The sequence below is a fragment of the Petromyzon marinus genome, chromosome 4, assembly GCF_048934315.1.
Source record: "Petromyzon marinus isolate PM22_M1 ecotype Great Lakes invasive population chromosome 4, UKy_Petmar_22M1.pri1.0, whole genome shotgun sequence".
Classification (NCBI taxonomy): domain Eukaryota; kingdom Metazoa; phylum Chordata; class Hyperoartia; order Petromyzontiformes; family Petromyzontidae; genus Petromyzon; species Petromyzon marinus.
In genome coordinates, this window is record NC_133670.1 from 5,400,906 (window position 1) to 5,427,723 (window position 26,818).

Sequence of the window (26,818 nt, forward strand, 5' to 3'; positions counted from 1 at the left end):
TGTGCTGATCGCCCTCATGTGATGAGCGCAATTGGTCGAGGTGACATTTTGGCCGCACCCTTTAAAGGCCCCAGGAACTGTCCGCTTGGGTTTTATTGCTTTCCTCTGAGGTCCGAATTATTAATAGCGAACGCTCGTACAAGCCTCGGCGGCAGCCCAGCGGTTAGGACACATGTTTTCGGCAACCAGTCGCGACGTTACTGTTCACCGCGTATTACAGGGAGAAATCGAAAAAGCTTTCAGCGTGGGATATCGGAAGGAAGCGCGATCTTAACATTTAAATCTATGCTTAAATTCAGATCTCACAAATACGTAAATCAATTTAATTATTAGTGGAACGTACATTTGGTCTGGCGTGTTTTTTTTCTGCTGGCAAGGTTGTTGGATCATGCAAATATCTTCCATGTGCTAAGACTCTCAACCTGATGGGCTTATCCAGCGGTGCCTAAATAGAGATACGCGAGACACTTTTGTGAGTAATCCACAGGGCACCCCCCCCCCCCGCGCTTTTCTGGCTTGCTCCAGTTTCCTCGCACATTTGATAGGGAGCTGCTGGCCAATTGTCTCACACTTGAAAGATCCTCCCGAGGAAGAATCTTAAGTCTCAGGGTGGGATTCGTGGATGAATAGAGGAATACCGTACAGGAGTGTTAAAAACCTGGGGCTTTAAAATACATTACTCCCACCCCCCGTTTATGATAACATGTGCAAATAATATCAGTTGGGAATTATTAATCCAGTGTATCCCTCTGTACAGTTTCATAGTTCGACATCATATTTTGCAAGTTGGCCACCGCAAAAAATAAAAGTCAATGCCAACGCGAGTTCAAACTCAAAATTAAAAGTACGAGCTTCTTATTTTTGGGGATTGCTCATTCTATTGCAGGCTGCTCCCTGTGGGATGCACTTTTGTTATGCCGGTTCAAGAATGTGCTGCCTGAAAGAGCCCACAGGAATGTGGCGCTGGCCTCGCCGGTCACAGGATCGCGCTGATTGGCCTCGACCCGAGTCCGCGCAGCGGGAGAGGGGGGGGTGCTCCACGGACTCGGGCCACTTGCCGCCATCCAGACGCTGTGCGCCGCAGTGCGGAGGGCCGCGTCTGTACGTGGCGACGCGGGGCCGCGCTGCAGACTTAAACACGTGCTCGTGAAAACCCCGCGCGGCTGGGCGTTGCGTGGCGGCGTGACTGTCGAAGGGCGTTGTTGTTATTGCGGGTCTGCCGGAGGGGGCGCCGACGACTCGCGAGTTACGTTCAGCTGGCACCTCAAGGGCAGTGGAGGGTGGATTTGTGTCTCTCCCTTCATTGGTTTCAGCGATTTTATCCCGAGTCGGGTCACGAGACGGAGAAACGGCGCTGCTGCTGCTGCTGCTGCCGGTAGATTGTCAAAAGGGTTGGGAAACTGCCCCCGTAATTTATTTATTGGGTGTGACTTGCCATGTCAATCCATGTAATTTTTCACGTTGTCCACAGTTCAATCAATCAATCAAACGCTATTTCTATAGCACTATTCGTGCAAAAAATGCGATACATAGTGCTTTACAGGCATGGACAATAAAGGTGAAATTGTAAGCCAAATAAAATCACGTAACAAATTTCTAGCAAAGATAAAAATAACACATTAAGGAAATCCTAATTAAAAGCAAGTTTTTAAAAAAGTAAGTTTTTAGATTCATTTTTAAAGTGCTTAATGATTCTGAAGACCTCAGATCCCCTGGCAGGCTGATTCACAGGCGAGGACCGTAAACACTTAAAGCTGCTTCTCCCTAGGATGTTGGTCCCTGGGCTTTGGGACAACTAAAAGACCAGTACCAGAGGATCTGAGGGATCTTGTTGGTTCATATCTTAAAAGCATGGAAGACATGTATACAGGTGCTGCTTGGTGAAATCTCATCAACTTGACTGATACCAATAACAATTAAGGAGGCAGTTGTCAGCGATACACATTGCAACCTACAGTAATAAGGTTTGGGGCCAGGACACATGCTGTATGCGAAAATCCTAAGATTACTTCTCTGATGTACAGTAATCACATCTGGATCACTTTCAGGGTCTATATATCCAGGTCAGACATTAGCTCTTCATTAATGCCAAGCCCCACCAGGCCTGAGGTATATTCAGGTGAATTTGATGCCGGACCAGGCCGAACGAGCTGGACTCTTGCTGCCTCTGTCGTTATAAAATGTGACACTGCCTTACGGTCTGCTGCTGCTGCTTGTGCTGCTGCGTGGGCTGCTGCTTTATATTTACTGCTGCCACATAAGCCACCTAGGCTATGTCTGCGGTTTGTACAGTGTCACAATCTGCGAGCATTACATCGGTACTCACTGGGGACGTTCGCCATCTCCTTTTAATCCCACTGCCAATTTGCTGCGTGGCCCTCTGCGGGCTCCGGACGCCGGGTTGTAGGAGGGCGTCTTGCACAGCTCTGATGGCGAAGTCTTCCACGCAGTCGTCGCCTGAATAAAGTTGAAATGTGACTTTTTAATCAAATAATAACAAATCAAATGTTTAATGCACATCCCATCCTGGGATCCCAGTGCGCAACGCATGAAAAACAGGAAACATAAACAGAACCCGGGGCCCAACCGACCAAGCCGAAGAGGAGGACGGCCACTTTAAAGAGATGGGTTTTCAAAGCAGACTTAAATATATTTACTGACTTTGATTGCCTGATTTCAAGTGGCAAGGCGTTCCATAGCCTGGGTGCCACGCTAACAAAAGCCCTATCACCAAACGAGTGCAACCTAGACCTGGGAGTGTTGAGCAGTTGGAGATCAGAAGATCTTAAGGACATTCATGGAATATATAAATGTATTAGTTCCTGCAAGTAAGGTGGGATGAGCCCTTTTAAAGCCTCATAGGTTAACAGCGGTATCTTAAAATCCACTCGGAATTTGACTGGTAGCCAATGAAGAGATCCGATGACTGGTGTAATGTCCTCACGGAATGATGTACATGGTGTAAGCACTCTCGCAGCTGCATTCTGTAAAAGCTGGAGTCTGCCCAGTACTTTGCTTGGTATACCAACCAGTGAGGCGTTGCAGTAGTCTGGATAATACAAAAGCATGGACCAGTCTTTCCAAGTCGGCATTTTGGCAATATTTCATAGGTGGAAAAAGGACACGTTTAACCACCTTAGATATGTTCCTCAAAGTATAATGACCGGTCAAACTGAACACCGAGGTTTCTGACCTCCCGTGTGCCACTGACATCATGACCATCAATCAACAAACAGCTGCGGAAACCTCAAATGTGAGCCCCCAGATTTGACACAATAGGAAATAAAGTACTGCTGAAACCATTGTAAAATCGCCACCTCTCAACCACGTTACCCGATAGCCGTTCTCAATGCTTGTGAAAAGTGTTCATCGCCATGGCTTTTGTCAAATATTCAGGGCCGTATTAAAAATAAAACAAAACCCGTTTTTAGAGCAGAGATTTGCTCGTAACAACTAAATAGCCGAGTGTGACATTGCCATTTTCGTGTAATGCTTGCAAGCTACTGAGGTGGCAAGAGCCTTCAGTCAGCAACGGATATCTGGTGGATGAGGATCGCGAGATCGTTTCGTGCACTCAAGGGCGACGAGGCTGAGACTGTAAATATGAACACAAATGAGAAGCAAGTTTTAGTTACCGGGTGCCCAGATTTTATTTTTTACCAGCTCAGTGCCCGATGCGAGAGTAGCATTCGACAACCTGACCAACTGCAGCCGTTCAACTTCCAAGGGCAGCATTTTGATGAGCACAGTCTGACCTCAATCCGATCGCATAGGATTGACTCGAGCCTTGTCCAAACCCAGAGCGGGCCCTCCTTCAGCCCCACATGCGCAAAGTGCACGCGCTGACTGTACGTTGGAACTTTTGCACCGTACGTAGCCAACCGTGCGGCTCGGGGGGGAAGGACGGCTAAGTCAACACGAAAAGCAGCGCTAAAGAAATTAAACAAACACCAGTATCACGCGTTTCCCCCATTTTTCGTGAAGGAAAGTGACTTTTTTTTTACCTACCTCTCTTGCCCTGTGGACGTGCACTGCAGGTTTGTGAATCGGCGACTCAGAAATGTATGACGGGAGAGTTCGCCTGGCCATTGGGATACTTTTGCATTTCATGAGTAGAATGGTGTACCCTCGTAACTTTGACGGAAACCTGTATCCGTAATGGTCATGTTGGAACGCAGTGATTATATCAGAAAAAACGTTACAGTGTTTATCATCGGAAGTACCGCCAGTTAGAAGATACATATTTAAAGGAAAAGCAACGTTTTGTTCACTTATATCTCGCCTCACTGCCATCCCATGTTGCTTGTAATCTTGATTCGATTTTCCTTCTATGTGTAGGTATGTATGTTGTACTTCTATTGCACCGTACTCAGCCAACCGTGGTAATCGTGCTGCAGCCGATGTCACTTCACGGCGTGCGCGTGTCACGTCTGTGCCGTCCGTATTTGACACCGTGCACGTGATTGTGGTGGAAATGTGCGATGTGCTGCTAATGACTCATGCGTATGCCTACATTTTTAAGCGTTTACAGTTCAATCATATCCCTGTTCATTAAAAAAATCTGTTTTTTAAATATTCAAATGAGTAAACAAAAAACAGTGGTGGTAATTTGCCTTGCTTTTATTTCAAGCAGTGATTGTTCTCGCTTCTTTAATCTTGATGGGGATAAAAGAAAAGACTTTGTAAAAAAAAAACATGACAACAGAAATGTCACTGTTGAAGGGAACTGGAATGCCCTTTCCTGCCACGACGTTCATGGTCGCACCAGAATTTGCCTACCCTGACACGCCCTCCGTGTAGACTTTGCAATAACGCATTTGTGGTTGCACGGTCTAAACCGATGCGGACATAGCCCGCGTGGGTTTTGAGTGCTGGCGTTGAATTTGTTTTCGTCTTATCGTGCTTTCGTTTGTTTATCTCTGCAGGATGGCTGCCTGCCTTCGGGCCTGAACCCATGTGCTAAGGCTTGGCAGAGCCCTCCAGCGGGAGCAGCTGGCCCAGCTACAGCTGGAAGTGAGCCCTCCGCCAATGGCCTGGACGCACCCAACGATCAAAGTTCACAGAGCCCCGTTAATGGGCTGGACGGTGGTGAGCGGGCATCAGATGATTCGCGGCGCACGGTTCCCTGGTTATTCGCGAGGAATACGTTGCGGAGATGCTCGTGGAGAGAAAATTTCGCGGACTAGTGATATTGGCCTATGATTTACCTTGAATAAATACGGAAAAAAACTATTAAATACATGAAAGTGTTCGTAACGCATCACGTGATCTCACGTCACTCTTTCATAATTTCTCTCATCCCTTTATCTCTCACTTTATCTCTCGACTTTATCTCATCACTTTACCACTCATTTATCTCTCATCACTTTACCTCTCGATGCAGTAGTCGTGTGGAGTTCCAGACGCGATTCGTGGATAGCCAAAATCCGGATAGCAAGTTTGTACAGTGAGGGAAAAAAGTATTTGATCCCCTGCTGATTTTGTACGTTTGCCCACTGACAAAGAAATGATCAGTCTATAATTTTAATGGTAGATTTATTTGAACAGTGAGAGACAGAATAACAACAAAAAAATCCATAAAACGCATGTCAAAAATGTAATAAATTGATTTACATTTTAATGAGGGAAATAAGTATTTGACCCCTCTGCAAAACATGACTTAGTACTTGGTGGCAAAACCCTTGTTGGCAATCACAGAGGTCAGACGTTTCTTGTAGTTGGCCACCAGGTTTGCACACATCTCAGGAGGGATTTTGTCCCACTCCTCTTTGCAGATCTTCTCCAAGTCATTAAGGTTTCGAGGCTGATGTTTGGCAACTCGAACCTTCAGCTCCCTCCACAGATTTTCTATGGGATTAAGGTCTGGAGACTGGTTAGGCCACTCCAGGACCTAAATGTGCTTCTTCTTGAGCCACTCCTTTGTTGCCTTGGCCGTGTGTTTTGGGTCATTGTCATGCTGGAATACCCATCCACGACCCATTTTCAATGCTCTGGCTGAGGGAAGGAGGTTCTCACCCAAGATTTGACGGTACATGGCCCCGCCCATCGTCCCTTTGATGCAGTGAAGTTGTCCTGTTCCCTTAGCAGAAAAACACCCCCTACGCATAATGTTTCCACCTCCATGTTTGACGGTGGCGATGGTGTTCTTGGGGTCATAGGCAGCATTACTCCTCCTCCAAACACGGCGAGTTGAGTTGATGCCAAAGAGCTCCATTTTGGTCTCATCTGACTACAACACTTTCACCCAGTTGTCCTCTGAATCATTCAGATGTTCATTGGCAAACTTCAGACGGGCATGTATATGTGCTTTCTTGAGCAAGGGGACCTTGCGGGCGCTGCAGGATTTCAGTCCTTCACGGCGTAGTGTGTTACTAATTGTTTTCTTGGTGACTATGGTCCCAGCTGCTTTGAGATCATTGACAAGATCCTCCCGTGTAGTTCTGGGCTGATTCATCACCGTTCTCATGATCATTGCAACTCCACGAGGTGAGATCTTGCATGGAGCCCCAGGCCGAGGGAGATTGCCAGTTCTTTTGTGTTTCTTCCATTTGCGAATAATCGCACCAACTGTTGTCACCTTCTCACCAAGCTACTTGGCAATGGTCTTTTTGTAAGCGCGCGATGGGATTTTCAGAAAGGTGCATTTCTTGTGATGTTCTTGTGCTGTTGTCCTGAGCTGTGCGTCTGTGCATCCTGCAGGCAGCAGCAGTGCCAATGGCCAAGTGAAGGATGCCATGCAGTGTGCTGTGGATTCACCCCTGGCCGATTCATTTAAATCGCACATGCACATTGCCAGAGATGGTAAGCTCATAGGTTACGCCTCAACAGCACTGTTACGGTCTAACTAAATTTCACGGAGATGCTGCGTTGGCAGTCATGTTACAAGCAAAAATCACAGACTCAACAATGTTATGGGTTTACTCTCGAACACACCGGTGTGCTGTGCTAGTGTAATGAGTCCAACCGAGTCGCAGACTCTTAGCACAACACACTCCAGGCTATTAACACAACATACTCCAGGCTATTAACACAACATACTCCAGGCTATTAACACAACATACTCCAGGTTATTAACACAACATACTCCAGGCTATTAACACAACATACTCCAGGCTATTAACACAACATACTCCAGGCTATTAACACAACATACTCCAGGCTATTAACACAACATACTCCAGACTCTTAGCACAACATACTCCAAGCTATTAACACAACATACTCCAGGTTATTAACACAACATACTCCAGGCTATTAACACAACATACTCCAGGTTATTAACACAACATACTCCAGGCTATTAACACAACATACTCCAGGTTATTAACACAACATACTCCAGGCTATTAACACAACATACTCCAGGTTATTAACACAACATACTCCAGGCTATTAACACAACATACTCCAGGTTATTAACACAACATACTCCAGGCTATTAACACAACATACTCCAGGTTATTAACACAACAATACTCCAGGTTATTAACACAACATACTCCAGGCTATTAACACAACATACTCCAGGTTATTAACACAACATACTCCAGGTTATTAACACAACATACTCCAGGCTATTAAGACAACATACTCCAGGCTATTAAGACAACATACTCCAGGCTATTAACACAACATACTCCAGACTATTAACACAACATACTCCAGGTTATTAACACAACATACTCCAGGCTATTAACACAACATACTCCAGGCTATTAACACAACATACTCCAGGCTATTAACACAACATACTCCAGGCTATTAACACAACATACTCCAGGCTATTAACACAACATATTCCAGGCTATTAACACAACATACTCCAGGCTATTAACACAACATACTCCAGGCTATTAACACAACATACTCTCATGTGGTGACCACCCAACTAACCACGCTACGGCAGAACTAGACACGGTTCCAATATCCCGGTCCGGACCACAAGCTGGGTCCCGGACCACGTGGCTGGAGGCTTCTTCAAGCTTGACGTGGATCTCCTTCCTCTCCAACAGCAAGAACCCCGAGCCCCTCACAGGGGCCCCCTTATATCGGGCCGGGCTGGGGCCGGCTCCGCCTCTCGCCCCGCCCACCTTCTCGAGCTCTCTCGCCCTTGCCCGAAGGCTCTCGAGAGTTCTTCTTGGACCATGTGACCACCCATTGGCCCCCTCCACCGGTGGCCCCCCTCCAGTATCATCCGGTCACATGTCCCCAGGTCAGCCAGAGTATCATGCCCCCAACGTAACCCCAGCTGGCTGACACTCTCTCGCTCTCTCAACGGGAGTCCGCACCGCACGCTGCGCGTGGTGCCACCGCGCTGAACCAGCGCTCACCCAAGCCCCCACTAGGGCTGGTACTACACCCCGTGTCCACGGTGTACACACAATAGTATAAATCTCGCCGTGGCCTCGCAGGCCCTGCACTACACAGTGACATTCCAGTCACTACACTCGAATGAATTGGCATGTTTTGTTTACACGACAAACCTTACTAATTGGCTGTCGGGTGGTGGCGGGTTTAACGACACGTTTATATGTATGCGATCTAACCCAAAAACCTCTATTATAGACTCAACAAGTTTTTCAATAACGCCGTGGCCTTCAGAGGAAAAGGAAATAATAGACGACTTTTTGGGCAATGGGCCTTTTTCAGAGCACGCAGAGGTAGGAGATGTTGCCTGTTACTTACGTTTGCTTTCAAGGCCACGGTCTTATTGGTGGATGTGTTGAGTTTGTTTGTTGTAGGGTAAACAGAAAAGTAAAAAAATAATATTAAACGGATAAAACATTTCCGCGAGGTAATTTTTCATGTTGCTGTACGTTCACAGTTCCGAAGGTTGGAGACACGGTGATGTTTGCCTGCCAGAAATGTAGAAATTGTACATTTCAATTTTACCTTTTAGCAATCAAAAATTAAGCTTTTATCGTACCTATTGTAACCGGCACTCTCATTGTGCGTCCAATGACCAACTTTTATTGGACATCTGTGAAAAAGAGCTTTATAGCTCATCGGATTCCTCCATTATGAATTCTGATTCTGTTCACTGTACTGAGCCCCTTTTAATCTTGATTTGAAGCTTTCATGACTGTAGTAATCCACACTCTTTGGTTATTTTGGTAAAGTCACGTAGGTTTTAAAATAAAATAGCCCCTTTTTGTTTTGTTCATGCAGTGGGGTATATTCATCCACCTTATTTGTCATTTGCCCTCTCGGGAATTAATTTCCGAATGGGGGAGCTGTCACCGTGATGGAAATAGAAATCGGATTTTATAGATTCCAACTCCCATTCTTGTATCTCCATGGCCTTCGGTAACGTGTCACGTGAATGCGTGTACTGCCAGTTTGTCAGATTGTTAACACGCCACACAACGCACATCATTGCCAAGCGACGTGAAACGTACGTTGACCGTGTCAGCAATACTGTACTTATGAAAGCCACAATGCTGCTGAGAACAGGGAACATCGCACCCAGGACAAAGCGCTCTTGTTTATGCGAATTAAATCTGACGAGCAAATACCATCAGACTTTTTTTCGTGATCAAAAAACGGTCACAGACAATGGCATTTCATGGGTCTGTCAATTGCAGATAAGACAATGGTACTGAGAGGAGGCTTTTTGCGTGAGCCACTTTTATGTGTTGACTTTCACCTTATTGGCTCGTTTTAGTGAATGATATCTGCTGCATACTAAATTCTAGTAAACACAATCATACATCATCCTTGCTTCAATAACACGTATTCATAACAACAACCTATTTGGCAAAGTAAAATGTAATCGCATTTGTATTGATTAATTGATTTATGAAGTGTCTAAATACAATTGGAAGGTTCTTACATGTTTATATTCAAATTTTCTCGGGAAATATTATACGCAGTCTTTCACGAACAATGTTATGATTCATGACTCGTTTATTTTGGGTTAGATCGTCGTGTAGCTATAATGCCAAATTATATCCTATAATATTCTTGGTTCTTTCGGTAAAGTCACGTTGAAGGGAAACAATAAAATAATAAAATATATATAAAACAATACAATTCTCAAAATTGTTTTATATATATTTTATTATTTGATTGTTTCCATTCAACGTGACTTTCCCGAAAGAACCAAGAATATGAATCACTCAGTCACGAAAGCTTTAAATCAAAATTTATATCCTTTGATGTTTAGTGGGCAGGTTGCTAACCATACATTTTACGTGACTTGCAGGGTATTTTGGGTGTTTTTGTGTAATGATGTCATTACATGTTGCACATTCTAAATATATTTTATTTACTTATTATTTATAATATTTCTCCTAAATAATTGCTTGAGGTGGAACATTTCTTATCGAAGGGTGTCAATTGACACGTACATATCTAACGCGTATTGACATGTATTCTTTTTTTCCTTTCCACTTGCACCCATCTCTGCGAGTTCGTGGTAGTTTTCATTGGCTGAAAATCACGAGAAAACGTGATTCTTGAACGTCAGTGTCGCCCGTCCACTGGGCTTGAGCAATCATCTTGAGCTGCAGAACATGTGTGCAGAGAGTTTTCTCATTTTCATTGGCTGAAAATTACCTTGGGTGCTGGTGAGAACACGTGGTTTCTGTTGTCACTTGCTGTGGAACGGCGTTACGACTGCTTAACCTTGCGCGTGCCAACTCTCCGTGTGACCAGCAGGGCAAGGAGAGCAAGCGGAGTCTCTGCCCGTGCTGTGTGGAGAGGAGCTCCGGGAGGCTCTGCGGAAACAGCTGGAGTATTACTTCTCCAGGTACGCGTGTAGGCCCGGTGAACTCTCCCTTGCGCTTTCCAGTTGTAACACGCAATTTCAGAATCTTTACAATCAGAATCTTTATTTCGACCGGAGTGATCCCATGAGCTCGTGTTCACTGATGTCCAGTACAGGCGGGTCAGCAATTGTGTTCGGCTGACATCCGAAGTTTATCTCTGGCTGCTGCTAGAGCCGTACAGCACAGCTCTGAAAACCTACATGGAGATATTATTCACCTCTCTGTCACCGATACTTAAACAGTTTTTTTTTCATTTTACCTCTGATTAGCACGGTTGGCTACGTACGGTGTGAAAGAACTTCAATATACTTACCAAGTAAAGCCCACTGAGCTATATAGCTCTATTTGAGAAGCGACCAGGCCACAAATTATAGCTCAATGAAATGGCTTGTCATGTGGAAATGTATAGCAGCCAAATATTATAAACGCACGCTTTTGAATGTGGATGAAAAAACCGGGGGACCCGGAGAAAAATCCACGCGACCACGGGAGAACATACAAACTCCAAATATACAGCAGGCGTCAAGGTCGGGATGGAACCCACGAGCACCTGTATACCAGGCGAAGTAGTTAACATCTCGCCACTCTGGTGCCCCTTACAACTTGGCAAGAAGGTACAATGTTCTTCGCATAAAAAAGAGCAATGCGAATTGTATTAAATTCATGAAGAAGGTCCCAGCAAATGGCGGAAATGTCGTACAACCCGTAAGTAAACACATCGGAGATTTGGAGTGCACAACCGCAAAAACCTACGCCTGTTAAAAATGTCCGGTAAAGAACGCACTCTCATTGGGTTTTGTGAATCCATAGAAATGTAAACTCGTGAATATATTACTAGTATCAATAGCTGAACAAAACTACAAGAGTGATTCGTGACCAAGATACGTCAACTCGCTACACTTGAGAGCCCAGTTTAATCACAGGTGGCTTGCCTGGATTTGAACCCAGGGCCTCCAATGGTGCCAGCTCAGCATTCCGACACCTGAGCCTCCCGGCCATGTCTGGGCAAAGGAATCTCGACTCTTGCTGGAAGTGATGGGTGGGGGTTATGCTCGCACTGCAGTGAAAGTCAAAAAAACAAATCCGAACGTTTCCCTGCTGCACCAAGCAATGGCATAGCACTGCATTGCCATTGGAGGCCCTGGGCCAAGTGGTGGAAATTCCACATTGCCACGACGGGGTCAATCTATCCACTGTTCACTTCCCGTAAAAAAAAAAGGTTTCCTTGTTATCAAACCCGGGCAGGATATCAGCGAGCGTTGACTCCCGCGTGGGATTTGAATGCAGAGCCTTATAGTCGTGAGCCAAGCGCTGTAACGTTAAAAACACCACTTTTTTCTTTACTTACGCTGCATTATAGAGGGAACATATGTGTGTGTGTATATAGCAACGTCCATAAGATGTGATGTTGGTGGAGGAGGGTGTGGTCAGATATGGTAATTTTAGGTAGCAATTACATTATCATGACCTTTAAACCGGTGGCGCAAGTGAACTGTACTCCGCATGGCCCAATGGATTATTACATTAATATTTGCCTAGCCACTGTATCGGACGTGTAAATTTTAATTGGGTCATAAATACGCCAGGCGACTGCATATAAATCGGTGACTGTGTCATGCTGGGTTTAACCATTGCCATTTCAACTTCAAACTTTGTGGGGTTGGTACAGAAACACGTTTGTGCGCGTCACATTGCATGCAGTGAGTTTAGCAGACACGATTCCCCACACCCCTCCACCCAATAGGTTTCTCAACGAAGAGACAGTGTTGTGCGCTGATCAGAGTACACGACCCAGCGCAGTGAACTCACCAATGGCGGCCGCTCTTGACATGCCTAGGATTCAGGGGAAATGCCTCTGATGCTCGCAGGAGAGTGAAGAGGGTTCAGTTTATTCTGGGAGCGATGTAAATGATACCGCACACACCCCTAGTTTGGCATAGAAGTGCCATTCATCGCTTGCCTCCTGGATATTTGCGTCGGGCGTGTGTGGGTCAATCTTTTGATTTCCCGTTGGAATAGTTTATTTTTTTTGTTAATGCATTGCCTGAACAGTCGAGGGCTGTAAGACCGAGACAAGCGGTAGCCAGCGATACGGTCCGGAGCTGTGTGAAGGGACCCCTCTTGCTGACGGCCGGTTGATGTGTCACAATCTCTTCCCCAGTAATTTCCCCTGCCCTATGTCAGCTAACGTTTCATCAACCCATGGACCAACGTTTTATATGTTGGCACTATTTTCAGGTGGTATTTATTTTTATATATAAAAAAAACACCTGTGGTGCCATTACGGAGATGTTTTCTCTTCACAGTGGGAAGGTTTTGAGCTCTAACCTTGGCTGGAAGTTGACTCGACGCATCATCTGTCTGCAGCCAGTTAATATCTGTGCCTCTTTGTGGCAACCACATGGTTATTTGTCCCTTTTGGAGAGACTGTCCTCTGCCGTACGAATGTGGAATTTACAAAAGCGGCTCACGGCCACCAACAAAAGATGAGCATCGCCCAATGCTTATTTGTGGGCCGAGATGCACCCTGGCGTTTTTCTGTTGCTTTCTTTGGAGAAAAGCGCCAGGTTTTTTCCGCCAAGTTGTGAACGTCGCTCTTCGCGTCTTCCTGTCGGATTGTTTGGGGGAGCTGCCGGTTGGGGGTGGCCACGTGGAGACGGCGAACGTTCGCTCGGCCGGTCCGGCGCGCCCGCGGTGCGATTTCCAGCCTCGGCGCCGCGTTGGCGTTGTGACGTCGCCGCCGGGCCCTGTGCAACGAGGCTACTAAAAATAGGTTTCTGCTGCTTCAAAAAGGCGCAAGGAACCAGTGACATTTGGGTTGACCTTGGGAAAGGCCGTGACAGCCACGTTTTATAGTTGCGGGGTGGGAGAGAGTGAATGAAATGTGCCTTCTTTGATGAAGCGAGTGGCCTGCTTTATATATCCGCTTGTTCCTCACCTCGCCTTCATTGCGCATTGACACGGCACTGAATCACGACAAGGCGATAGACGCTCTGCGTGTTGTGATGCTGTGGAAAGCCAAGTCGTATTCCGTTTTATTACACCAATATATCTTCACCTGATATGCGATACAGTGAAAAACTGCCACAGTATGTTAAGATGCTCCATCAGACGTTACATTTCAAGGCAGGACTCGGAAGATGTTGGCTGCGCTCTGATGTGTACATAATGTTGCCATTCAACTTTGCGATCTCCCCGTAAGTTATTCACATGGTTATTATTCCATGTCAAGTCTTGTGATATGATGCCTTGCCGTATCTGGATTTTGACAATGAAACTAATTATTTTCAATAATTCCTCTTGCGTCAAAGATAACCAAAAATTTCCATGAAAGAGGGTTGGTATGTCTTCATCCCAGCCACTCCCAAAAGTATGCTTCTCCATCTAATTTAGACCAGAGCTGAAAGCGTGATATTTTTGGCACTGAAATATCGGGCAGTATGCAGTGTCGAATCTCACCTTCACAAATATCAACGAATGCCCTTTACCTCGCCCTTATTGCCTCTGTGCCAGTGAGAGAACGCTGACTATTTTCTAGAATATTGGCTTGAAAAATCTTGCACAGATAAAGAAGACCTTGACCCTTTGGCTTCCAATAATGTGTAAACAAAAATATGTTTTTCAAGGGCGAAGGTGCTGCCCTGCAATTGCTTGCTTATGTAACAAAATTAAACTTTATATTTTAGCAGGTGAGGCCCACTGAGCTATTTAGCCCTTTTTCAGAAGCGACCCAACCACAAATGATAGGTCAATGAAGTGGATTATCACGTGGACATTTATAGCAGCCGAATACTAAACTATAAAATATTTTTTTTATTTTACCAGGTAAGGCCAACTGATGTATATAGTTCTTTTTCAGAAGTGACCAGGCCACAAATGATAGCTCAACAAAAGTGGCTCATCATGTGGAAATTTATAGCATCTAAATACTATAAAGGCATGTTTCTAAATGTGGAAGGAAAAACCAGAGGATCCGAAGAAAAATGCGCACAACCACGGGGAGAGAGAACATGCAAACTCCAAATATATAGGCGTCACGGTCGGGGATCGGACTCACAACCTGCATACCAAGCGTGAGAGTTAACATCTCGCCACCGCGGCACCCACTTTTGTTGGAAGGGCTATGCCTATAGGGAGTACTCACACTTTACTCCACCACTTGTGACCTGCCAATCCATTGACCTGGGTGGAGAGAGGTGGGGGGGGGGTTAATTATCTTGCCCATTTGGTTCAACTGCCACGCTGGCAGATCAAATTGAACTGTGACCATTACACCACTGTGGCAGCATCCCTTACCTTCAGTAAACAAATGCATATACCATCCGTAGCTGTGCTAGCAACGTGCCGGGTGAATGCATGTTTCCCAGTGTTTGAGTTCCTATACCGTTTTATTTTCACAATACAGTACGGTACTTTGTATGGAGAGCAGATGCCACCAATGTGAACGAGGCACACGTGGGGTTTCTGATTGCACGTCTCCCAAGGCCCTGATTGTGACACACAACTCGCTTTGCCTTTCAGGGAGAACCTGGCCAAGGACTTGTACCTGGTAGCCCAGATGGACAGCGAGCACTACGTGCCCATATGGACCATCGCCAATTTCAACCAGGTCAAACGGCTGACCACTGACATGGATCTCATCGTCGAGGTCCTCAGATGTACGTTCACTGTTTCCTGCCATCGGTATTTGTCAAACGGGAGGTCACGGCTTGACGCGTATGTTTAGGCTGCGTGACGATCCAGCCAAATGTCTGTGGTGAGACCCCACCACCACTGTCTCACCACCATCGAACTACCACCCCACCAATACCCCACCGGCACCCCACCGGCACCCCACCGGCACCCCACCGGCACCCCACCGGCACCCCACCGGCACCCCACCAACACCCCACCAACACCCCACCGGCACCCCACCGGCACCCCACCAGCACCCCACCGGCACCCCACCACCCCATCAACACCCCACCACCACCCCACCAACACGCCACCAACACCCCACCAACACCCCACCGGCACCCCACCAACACCCCACCAGCATCCCACCACCACCCCATGTGGCCTAAACCTTGTAAATGACGCAGTCTCCCCTCCTTAACCTCCGTCCGTTCCTCTCTTAAAGCCTCACATCTTCTCGATTGCCCATTCCCTTCCTCTCCCCCCCCCCTCGCCCCATTCACACCTTCCCATCCCTCCCCTAATCTTTCGTGATCCCTGAGTGCCCCTCTGTCGCTGTCACTCATTCCTCAATCCTTGTAGCATGCCCATGCCATTGAAATCGTTCCATTCTGTCACCGCTTTTGTAAGGTGAAGCGCCTTGAGTGAAAGGGTTCTATACATATAAACTTGGTTAGATTAAGTCTGTAGGTTTGGCTTAGTGATAAGGGTAGCACAATAGTAATATATATGTATATGCACACACGTAATGGATTGCGTGCAAATGTAATGGATGTAAATTGCATCATCAATTGGTTTAAATGGAAATGTGAGGGTTTGGGTTAACTGAGGTTAACAACTTCAGATTTTACATAATGTCATTACTAATGCTGGTATGATACTAAATCACGAGGTATGCTCGCTGGATAGCGTGGCTGGGTAGCATAGAGGTCAATTCACTCGCCAGTGTTCCAATTAGCACAGAGTCATCAGGTCTGCTTCTACAGCCATTCTGTAATTGCTTTTTGGAATTACAAGTTAGAATTATCACACCTTGTAATATGTCTATGTATTCATGTTGAACTTCCTTCGCACTGTACACAGCCAACTGTGCCGATTGGAGGTGCGGGGGAAGGACATCAAAGTAAACACAAAAAATAGTTCCGAAGAAATTAGTTTTCAATCGAGATTTAAAAGTGCGTAGCTCCAGTGGCTTCCTAATATCCGAAGGAAGAGCGTTCCAGACGGCCGCAGAAGGGCATCTGAAAGCGCGCGATGAAGTGATCGTCTCATCGCGGCTTCTGCGATGATGACCGGAGTTCGCGTGATGCTTTATGCTCCTTCACAAGATCAGCAAGGACTCTGTGGTTCATTTGTGGCAAGCGTGCAGAGTGTGCGCAGAGTGTGCGCAGGACCGCACACTCTGTACGCGGTCCATGCGATGGAACAATCCACCTAGTACCTGCACACGAGCAGATTTCATCGCTCCGTCTCCCTGGTGGACGTTGGGCCTGCATAGGGGCTGGTAAGGCGACCACCATGTAAAAAAAATACACGTGTAATGGGCACTGTGGACAGTAGAGGGCAGTACAGCGAAATTCATTGCACTCCGATTCACCAACCTGCAATGGTCAGCGTGGTGAAATATGGTTGAACAACCCCCACGGTTCCCAAGGCGTGGTGGAGGCCCTCATCCTGCAGTGTTTTGACAAAACAGACTGTCAACTTACAGGACTAGCAAGGGCGACCGTTATGAATGAACGACTGATTGCATACACGCAGAGTACAAGTTCGCTCGGCGGTCATTCATGTCACTGTTAATTAGGAAGCTGCTGGAGCTATGAACTTTTAAATCTGAATTGAAAGCTAATTTGTTTATAACTGCTCTTTGTTGTGTCGTCTGTTGTCCTTCCCCCCCCCACCCGCACCTCCGAATAGCACGGTTACCTACTTGAAATACGAAATAAGTTCAACACATATACATACGTAGACTCGCAGAGACCCCTGGACTCGCACAGAGACCGATTGACTCACACAGAGACTGACAGCTCATACCCATTCCGTACCCCCAATTAGCACGGTTGGCTACGTACGTTGCGAAAGAAGTTCATCACACATACATACATACATGGTCAGGGCGAGGTTGAGGCCTGCGGTTTGGAATGTGTTCCGACGTGTGCCCCTAACATGAGGCTGCGATGTCATTGTCCTGCTGCAGCCTCAGCGATTGTCCACGTCGATGAGAAGGGGGAGAAGGTGAGGCCCAACCATGCGCGCTCTGTCGTCATCCTGCGAGAGATTCCCGAGAGCACTCCTGTCGAGGTACACGAGCGTGTGTTTGTGTGGTGTGCGCGAGCGTGTTACGTCGACTCGGCCTCAAATGAGTACCCTGTTGCGGTGTGTGAACATCGCCACAGCGGAGACAAAAGTGGGCATGCGTGGTGCTGGCCACCCCACCCCCTCGTGTGCCGTGCCGGCCTTCATAGGTGCTGCTTGCAAACAGCACTTGCCCCGACAGTCTGTTTATAATATATGGGGAATCTTTGTTTTTGCCCAAGCAATGAAGGGGAGCGGTAGTGTAGCGTTTAACGCGCTGCGCTACGAATCCGGCGACCCGAGTTCAATTCCCGCTCATGACCAACACCAGCGACGAATATCTCAACTGGTTCTGGGCCTCCCCTAGGTGGACTCGGCCTCAAATTATTTCCTGGTGCGGTGTGTAAACATTGCCACTGGGGAGACAAAGGTGGCTGGGCGTGGTGCTGGCCACCCACCCCCTCGTGTGCCGTGCCGGCTTTTATAGGTGCTACTCACTAACAGCACTTGCTTCAAGTCTGTTCAGGCTTTGAAGGGGATCTCATATTCACACACACATGTTGATGAATGTTCATTGTCATCTGGCCTCCCATTACCAGCAATGGGGCAAACCTTCAAGATTATGTGTTTCAGCCATTGTTATTTAGCCAGGAAAGCCTCACATGAGTCTCGACACTCTTTTCTTCAGGAGGGTCCTGCCACATTTTCACAGCAGGGGGCGGTATCTCTCCATCCAATCCCGGTTGAGTAATTCGCAGATCGAGTTCCAGAGTTGGGATGCTTGGCCAAGTGTTTTCTTTTTTAGCTATGGGAGGAAACCGGAGAACCCGGGTGGGAAACCCGGGCATAACAGGGGGAGGGAACGTACACGCTCTACACAGAAAAGATTCCTGAATCTGTAATCGAACCCAGGACCTACTTGCTGCGAGGCGTGAGCGTTGCCACTCTGCCACCCCGAATGTGGGCCATAGCGGTTAATTAAAAAGGGTCGCTATGAATTTTTAGGACTGATTTTTTAACTACATATAGCAGACGATACTAGAAAGCCGTGCTCAAAAAAATAAATAAAAGTGTTTTACTCGTTTTATAAAGTACATTTCATTGATCTCTGTATTAGTAATGTAATATATCTGCTGGCGGTACACAACTGGAAGACACATCAAGAGTCTACTGTGGGCGGTTATTGAAAGCGGCACTGGATGAAAATCATGCAATAAATGATGACGACGGCAGATTGGGGCTCTTTGAAGGATCTGACCTCAATGATGAGGAGCAGCGTGGCAATGTGACTGCACAAGGAACGCTTTTCATTTGTGCATATTAGCCTCGACCGGCTACGCTGTGACGTACGGTCAAAACCCCCACGACCGGCACAGCGTTGGGAAGGCCTTCATCTAGCAGTGGATCGATAAAGGAGCTGTGCATTCCTGTGGGAGCGACCCCTAAAGATTGAATACTTAACAAAGCGTGGCCAAATCTAATTACTCATACGACAGAGTTTCAATTCAAACGGATTCCACATTCTTTCTGTGATGACGCGTACATTAATTGGCATCCCTTGCGTTGCAGCATTGCTCTGCGTTCGCCAGTTTGCCGCAGTGTAGCGGGGGATTTAGAGTCTTCGAATCGGCATTGCAGTCCATGTTCAGCTCATGAAGTATAAAAGCAATGGGGGGGGGGGTCAGTGCTCACTTCAAATCCTTCCACGTACATTTGAAAGTATTGATATGTAGAATCTAAACTAAACTATTTTTTTATTTTACCAGCTAAGGCCCACTGAGTTACGTAGCTGTTTTTCAGAAGCGATCTGGCCACAACTGATAGCTCAACAGTGTGGGTTATCGCGTGGAAATTTATAGCAGCCAAATACTCTGAACGCGCGATGTTGATTCTGAATGTGGAGGGAACAACTGGAGGACCCGGATAAAAATCTACGAGACGACGGGGAACGATACGCTAACTCCAAATATACAGCAGCGGGCGTCAGGGTTGGGATTGAACCCACGCACTCCTGCATACCAGGCGAGGTAGTTAACATCTCGGCACCCTGTAGAACAGGGGGTCAAAATGTTCACGTTTAAAATAGATGTTTTTGAGCATACATTCAATGTCTAAATGAACCGCGCGCCACTTTACGTGAACGTGACGAACTCTGCATCTAATATATATATCAGATTCAAACACCGTTGCTATAAAAAGACAGAGATCCCCCCCCCCCCCCTGTTGAGGCAAGTTAGACTGTTGGGTCACGTACTACTAGCAAGTACGTGCTAAGTGGCCAATGAGTGTTGCTATAAATACTGCTTTGTGCTGCGTGTGACCCCGGTGCATTGCGCTGTTTGCATTGTGAAGGAGATAAAGATAGCATCGACGTGATATTGTCTTTATGTGTGTGTGTGTGTGTCTGTGCAGGAGGTCGAAGCGATATTCAGCAGTGAGAACTGCCCCAAGCTGAGCAGCTGTGAGTTTGCTCACAACAGCAACTGGTACGTGACCTTCGACTCGGACGAGGACGCCCAGCAGGTGAGGTCATGTCGCACATGGAGGCGCCTGTGTCTATTTGCGGGGCGCTGCAATGGCGTCATGGCTGGCACGCCTGACTTCAACGCCAGGGGTTCTCCGGTTCGACTCCATCTCCCTGGCGCGGCAGTTAATGGGGCAAGTTTTGTTGAAATTCCCTCGCCTCTGACCCACCCAGCAGTTTGTGTATGCACGTTGAACTTCTTCCGCACCGTACGTAGCCAAACGTGCTAATGGTAGGTACGGAATGGGTTTAAATGTGTACGCCTGAGCTGGCCGATCAACAAGGTCACACGTGGTGGGGTAAAGTGTGGGTACACGGCACCTCTTCCAACAAGTCGTCTGGCCACCGTGGGAGTGTGGGCCGAGTGGCCTCAAGAGGGGCTCTCAAGAGCGCATTGGCGTGAGCAAGCCATTGCAGGGGCTTTACCTTTATCCTTTTTTTGACATCTACATCTACATGTATATATATAGACGTCAAAAGGTACACCAAAAGGATTTCAGCTAAACTCTGGTAAAGCACGGGGGTATTTTGTCCCGGCTTTCTCTGAACAACGTTGGGTCCCACAGAAGCCCCTTTGTTGTCTTTCCCCGACGGACTTTACGGGGTTATCGACGGCTCGTGAGCCGGTCTGTGGATTGCATCGGGAAGTTCTGCATTTTTTGTGTAATGCCTACTCCGTTTTTGGACCTGGCGAGAACCCAGTTTGACCTTGGGTAAATCATACGGTTAATTAAGCGTCATTAGTTTTCGTAATTTGTTGGCGCGTTTGAAATTTAGGTGGTGACATTGGCACACAATAACCTAACCCCTGCAAATGGAATCGGCGATGCGGAGCAAAAGTTTGTTTCGATTTAAAGCTTTCGTGACTGCAATGATTCATCTTCTTTGGTTCTTTCGGTAAAGTCACGTAGAATGAGAATAAAATAATAAATTGATAAAATAAAATAACACAATAATATTCTCACGACGTTTCGGCCACAACACAAGCGGCCTTCATCAGGTGAAGGGAGCGAGACTGTCTGGTAGGACAGCGCTGGAGTGAGAGAGCCACGTTCAGATCACGGCTTTTAAGCTGTGTGAGAGGAACAAAGAGCCTTGACGAAGGAATTAGCATAAAATTTAGCATTGAAAAGGCTGAATGATTAGCTTGTGACTGGTCACAGAAATAGCTATGTTAAAAGTTAAAGCATACACATCCGCAGAGGCACCCATTGTTAAAAGGAATTAGCATAGAATTTAGCATTGAAATAGCTAAATTAAGGCATTCGCTTGTAACTGCTACAGAAATAGTTACGTTGAAGTCAGAGCATACACATTCACCGAGGCACTTAGTACAAATCAAAACAGGAGAATTTAGCATTGAAATAACTAGGCGAATTTAGCATTGAAATAACTGGGTGATTTGCTGGTGACAGGTCACAGAATACTATATACTATATAGTGAACCAATAAAAACTAAAATATAAATTACCTTCATGTTATCAATAAACTCTATATTCTCCAATCAGCTAAGCTACCAACCATAAGTCGTTATATATCACAATGCTATATGGCGAAAAAATGGGTGGATTCTTACCCTCAAATTTCCGTACCACGGATAGCTACGGGCCCCGTTCAGACGGACGAGTTCGTCCATGGTCGGAACAGAGGAGGGGGAGAGAGACAGCTGCGAAGCCCTAGTATACTCAATGTTGTAAACCATACCATTAACCGTGGTGTGAGAGGTATTAAGAGGCAATGCTGGCGAAAGAGCTGCGGTCTGAAGGTCATCGTAAAATTACAATTAATTAAGAACAGAAATGATTTAACACATCTTTCCAGTGGTTACTAAGCCTGAATCCATCTTCTCGGTTGAAATTGTCTCTGTGCTTGTATATGTGAATGGCCTCATGAACGAATCTCTCATGGTAGCCAGTTGGTTTGCAAAGAACCTCCGTCTTGGAGAAGTCAATGTCATGTGAGCCCACTGAATTGTAACAGTGATCTGCCACGGCAGAGGAGTTCGTCTTACCGTGTTTCAAGTCTGCTTTATGTTCGCGGATGCGGTCCGAGATATGTCTTTTGGTTTCTCCAATGTAGCTACTACCACAGAGGCACTTTAGTTTGTAAACGCCCGGGCACTGTATGTCTGGAAGAGCATCTTTTACAGATGGAACTAAATCACGGATTTTGTGTACTGTGTTGAATCGGACCTGGATCTTGTGTTTATTCAGGATTTTGGAGATCTTTTTAGTGACCCCTGCAATGTAGGGTAAGGTGATGGTTTTGAGTGGCTCCACAAGAGGATCCTTCTTCATGACTGGAGTGATGGCTTTGCGGATTGTGTAGTCGGAGTAGCCATTAGCCCTGAGAGCCTGGTGTACGTGCTTGAGTTCACTGGTAATGTGTTCCTGGTCGGAAATGCATTGGGCTCTATGGTATAGAGTCTTGATGAGGCAGTTCTTCTGGGATGGATGGTGGTGGGAATCCGGTTTCAAGTAAGCATCTGTATGGGTAGCTTTCCTGTAGACAGAGTGGCTCATTGAACCATCATGTCTCCTTTTAATTCTGGATGTCTTAATTAAAAGGAGACATGATGGTTCAATGAGCCACTCTGTCTACAGGAAAGCTACCCATACAGATGCTTACTTGAAACCGGATTCCCACCACCATCCATCCCAGAAGAACTGCCTCATCAAGACTCTATACCATAGAGCCCAATGCATTTCCGACCAGGAACACATTACCAGTGAACTCAAGCACGTACACCAGGCTCTCAGGGCTAATGGCTACTCCGACTACACAATCCGCAAAGCCATCACTCCAGTCATGAAGAAGGATCCTCTTGTGGAGCCACTCAAAACCATCACCTTACCCTACATTGCAGGGGTCACTAAAAAGATCTCCAAAATCCTGAATAAACACAAGATCCAGGTCCGATTCAACACAGTACACAAAATCCGTGATTTAGTTCCATCTGTAAAAGATGCTCTTCCAGACATACAGTACCCGGGCGTTTACAAACTAAAGTGCCTCTGTGGTAGTAGCTACATTGGAGAAACCAAAAGACATATCTCGGACCGCATCCGCGAACATAAAGCAGACTTGAAACACGGTAAGACGAACTCCTCTGCCGTGGCAGATCACTGTTACAATTCAGTGGGCTCACATGACATTGACTTCTCCAAGACGGAGGTTCTTTGCAAACCAACTGGCTACCATGAGAGATTCGTTCATGAGGCCATTCACATATACAAGCACAGAGACAATTTCAACCGAGAAGATGGATTCAGGCTTAGTAACCACTGGAAAGATGTGTTAAATCATTTCTGTTCTTAATTAATTGTAATTTTACGATGACCTTCAGACCGCAGCTCTTTCGCCAGCATTGCCTCTTAATACCTCTCACACCACGGTTAATGGTATGGTTTACAACATTGAGTATACTAGGGCTTCGCAGCTGTCTCTCTCCCCCTCCTCTGTTCCGACCATGGACGAACTCGTCCGTCTGAACGGGGCCCGTAGCTATCCGTGGTACGGAAATTTGAGGGTAAGAATCCACCCATTTTTTCGCCATATAGCATTGTGATATATAACGACTTATGGTTGGTAGCTTAGCTGATTGGAGAATATAGAGTTTATTGATAACATGAAGGTAATTTATATTTTAGTTTTTATTGGTTCACTATATAGTATATAGTATTCTGTGACCTGTCACCAGCAAATCACCCAGTTATTTCAATGCTAAATTCGCCTAGTTATTTCAATGCTAAATTCTCCTGTTTTGATTTGTACTAAGTGCCTCGGTGAATGTGTATGCTCTGACTTCAACGTAACTATTTCTGTAGCAGTTACAAGCGAATGCCTTAATTTAGCTATTTCAATGCTAAATTCTATGCTAATTCCTTTTAACAATGGGTGCCTCTGCGGATGTGTATGCTTTAACTTTTAACATAGCTATTTCTGTGACCAGTCACAAGCTAATCATTCAGCCTTTTCAATGCTAAATTTTATGCTAATTCCTTCGTCAAGGCTCTTTGTTCCTCTCACACAGCTTAAAAGCCGTGATCTGAACGTGGCTCTCTCACTCCAGCGCTGTCCTACCAGACAGTCTCGCTCCCTTCACCTGATGAAGGCCGCTTGTGTTGTGGCCGAAACGTCGTGAGAATATTATTGTGTTATTTTATTTTATCAATTTATTATTTTATTCTCATTCTACGTGACTTTACCGAAAGAACCAAAGAAGAGAAAAAGTTTGTTTGTTTTTCAAACGTAACTTTTTGCAATTTTAATACTGTAGTAGACTTTCGCAACCAATATTATCCATAATAGAGTTTTTTTGGGTTAGATCACGTAAATTTAAATGTTATCATTAAACCTGCCCACCACCCGACACAGCCAATCAGTAGGGTTTGTCATGTAAACCAAGCGTGCCAATTGGTTACTAATTCAGCACACCAGTGTGTTGGAGAGTAAAAAACTCACAATTGTAATTGTTGTGGGTTGTAATTGTAAATGTTGTGGGTTTACTCTTACAATGATATTTACGGGATCTAAACGAAAAAAACATCTTTTAGATATTTTTTGCAGTGGAGGTAGCGCTGTAGCATAGGTGGCTAATATAGCGCATTTTGTGTGTCGTAGCAACAGACCAAAATTACATCCATTCTGCGTTTTAATCGTAATGGTCATTTTGAGATCACACCCGGTTCTCCAGTGTAGCAAAGTGTTAGTCTCAGCTGGGGGCCACGAATGTGACTGTGAATAAAGGAAAGGAAAATCAATAGTTTGTTGAGCCTGGTTTTTATATATTGCAGGCGTTTAAATTCCTTCGAGAAGAGGTGAAGACATTTCAAGGCAAGCCCCTTTTGGTGAGTTGGCGTTGTGCGCCACACAGCGCCGACCGACAATTTTGGTCGGAGATTTTCTCAGCAAAACGAAAAATAAAATGACGTACATCAGGGTCAATGGAAATGGACAATATTAAAACGATGGCATCATTGCGGTCGTAAAATCCAGACAGCCGGGACGTAAACTCTCCTTGTCAATTACGACCACATGTCAATCTCCAATTGATAGTCGATATTGGGAATCACCTTCTATTGTCATTGACAATCTTATAACACTGTACTGTAGTGTCCTTTATGTTGGAAAGCTTTACTGAGAATGTACAGCCGACCGTCCTGTCATGGGAAGTTAGGCCAGTTTCTCGAAATTAATATTTATCGCATTGTACGAGATTGGAGTATTTAGAAAAAAGGCATGCAAATCAGTGGGAAAAACTTTGATTTGCGGATTATGTCAATCTTGTGGGACATCTATGTCATGACTTTTCATGTTTTCTAAAAGCCCCCAAGAATTTCCAGCAAGACATTGTGTTTATAATTTATTCTAATGGTACTGTCAGCGTCATGTCATGATACAGAGCCCATTCAGAACTCTCACAGAGCGGTACGTACTGTGAATGTGCTGGAGAATGGCCTGCAGAAGCAGCTGTGACAGAACTATATCATGGGACCTTTTTTTGCCGTTATCAAAGTATGAATAAGAAGAATAGGGGGTTTACCCTTTCTGGCAATAAAACAGGTGTTAAGATGCACAGACACCGAAAGATACCTTTTGCAAGGAATCAAGTCTGCATTAACCACACGTATTTATGGTGAACATGTAAACAAACATGCAAACAAAAGATCTCTATTTGGTGTTTGAACATCTTAACACCTACATCATGGGACCTTCTTTGCCAGTACCAAATTATGAGAACAGGTTTTCCCCTTTTTTCTGGAGACAAAACAGGTGTTAAGATATTCATATTCTTGGTTCTTTCGGTAAAGTCACGTTGAAGGGAAACAATAAAATAATATATAAAATATATTTTATTATTTTATTGTTTCCCTTCAACGTGACTTTACCGAAAGATATATAAAATATATTTTATTGTTTTATTGTTTCCCTTCAACGTGACTTTACCGAAAGAACCAAGAATATGAATCACTGCAGTCACGAAAGCTTTAAATCAAGGTGTTAAGATGTTAAAACACCAAACGGACACCTTTGACAAGGAATCATGTTACTGCATTAACCACAATACCTGTGGTCAGAATGCAAAACGCCTTTTGGCGTCCTCTGGTCTAACACCATTGAGACGCGGCTAAAAAGAAAGCTGTCTCTGGTGTGGACCAATCAGTTTCAAGGACAATGCCACATATATTATCAGAGTTAGTTTTTTTGTTTGCATTCTGACCACAAGCATTGTGGTTAATGCAGACATGATTCCTTGTAAAAGGTTTCAGTTTGGTGTTTTAACATCAACTGTTTTATTGCCAGAAAGGGTAATACCTATTCTTATTTTTCATACTCTCGCAGAACCACTTCCGAGTCCAAAGTAAGTGGGCTCTATCCACACACTGGGGGTGAACTTTACCGCATGCCCTGCTGCAGAGAAATGCTCCTCAATAAAGAAAACAATAGAACCGTTTCAAACATGAGAGAGGCATGGGATGGGGGGTGGGGGGGCGGGGTGGGGAAGGAAAGAACGTGCTCCCAGCAGTGTGGCACGAGCGAATAATCGCAGGGC

General features: G+C 45.6%; 1 protein-coding gene across 6 annotated transcripts in view; it reads left to right on the plus strand.

The window, feature by feature from the left end:
• LOC116938816 (la-related protein 4-like) overlaps nucleotides 1–26,818 on the plus strand; it is a 91,206-nt gene that overhangs the window by 49,446 nt on the left and 14,942 nt on the right. For 2 of the 6 annotated variants that reach the window (XM_032946497.2, XM_032946498.2), the window contains exons 2-8: nucleotides 4,926–5,088; nucleotides 6,700–6,801; nucleotides 10,657–10,750; nucleotides 15,291–15,427; nucleotides 17,641–17,744; nucleotides 20,151–20,261; nucleotides 25,059–25,112. In XM_032946497.2, coding sequence (XP_032802388.2) covers nucleotides 4,926–5,088; nucleotides 6,700–6,801; nucleotides 10,657–10,750; nucleotides 15,291–15,427; nucleotides 17,641–17,744; nucleotides 20,151–20,261; nucleotides 25,059–25,112 — 765 coding nt within the window. The remainder of the gene's footprint in view (nucleotides 1–4,925; nucleotides 5,089–6,699; nucleotides 6,802–10,656; nucleotides 10,751–15,290; nucleotides 15,428–17,640; nucleotides 17,745–20,150; nucleotides 20,262–25,058; nucleotides 25,113–26,818) is intronic. The other 4 variants (XM_032946500.2, XM_076054981.1, XM_032946499.2 and 1 more) reach the window with 3 other exon arrangements.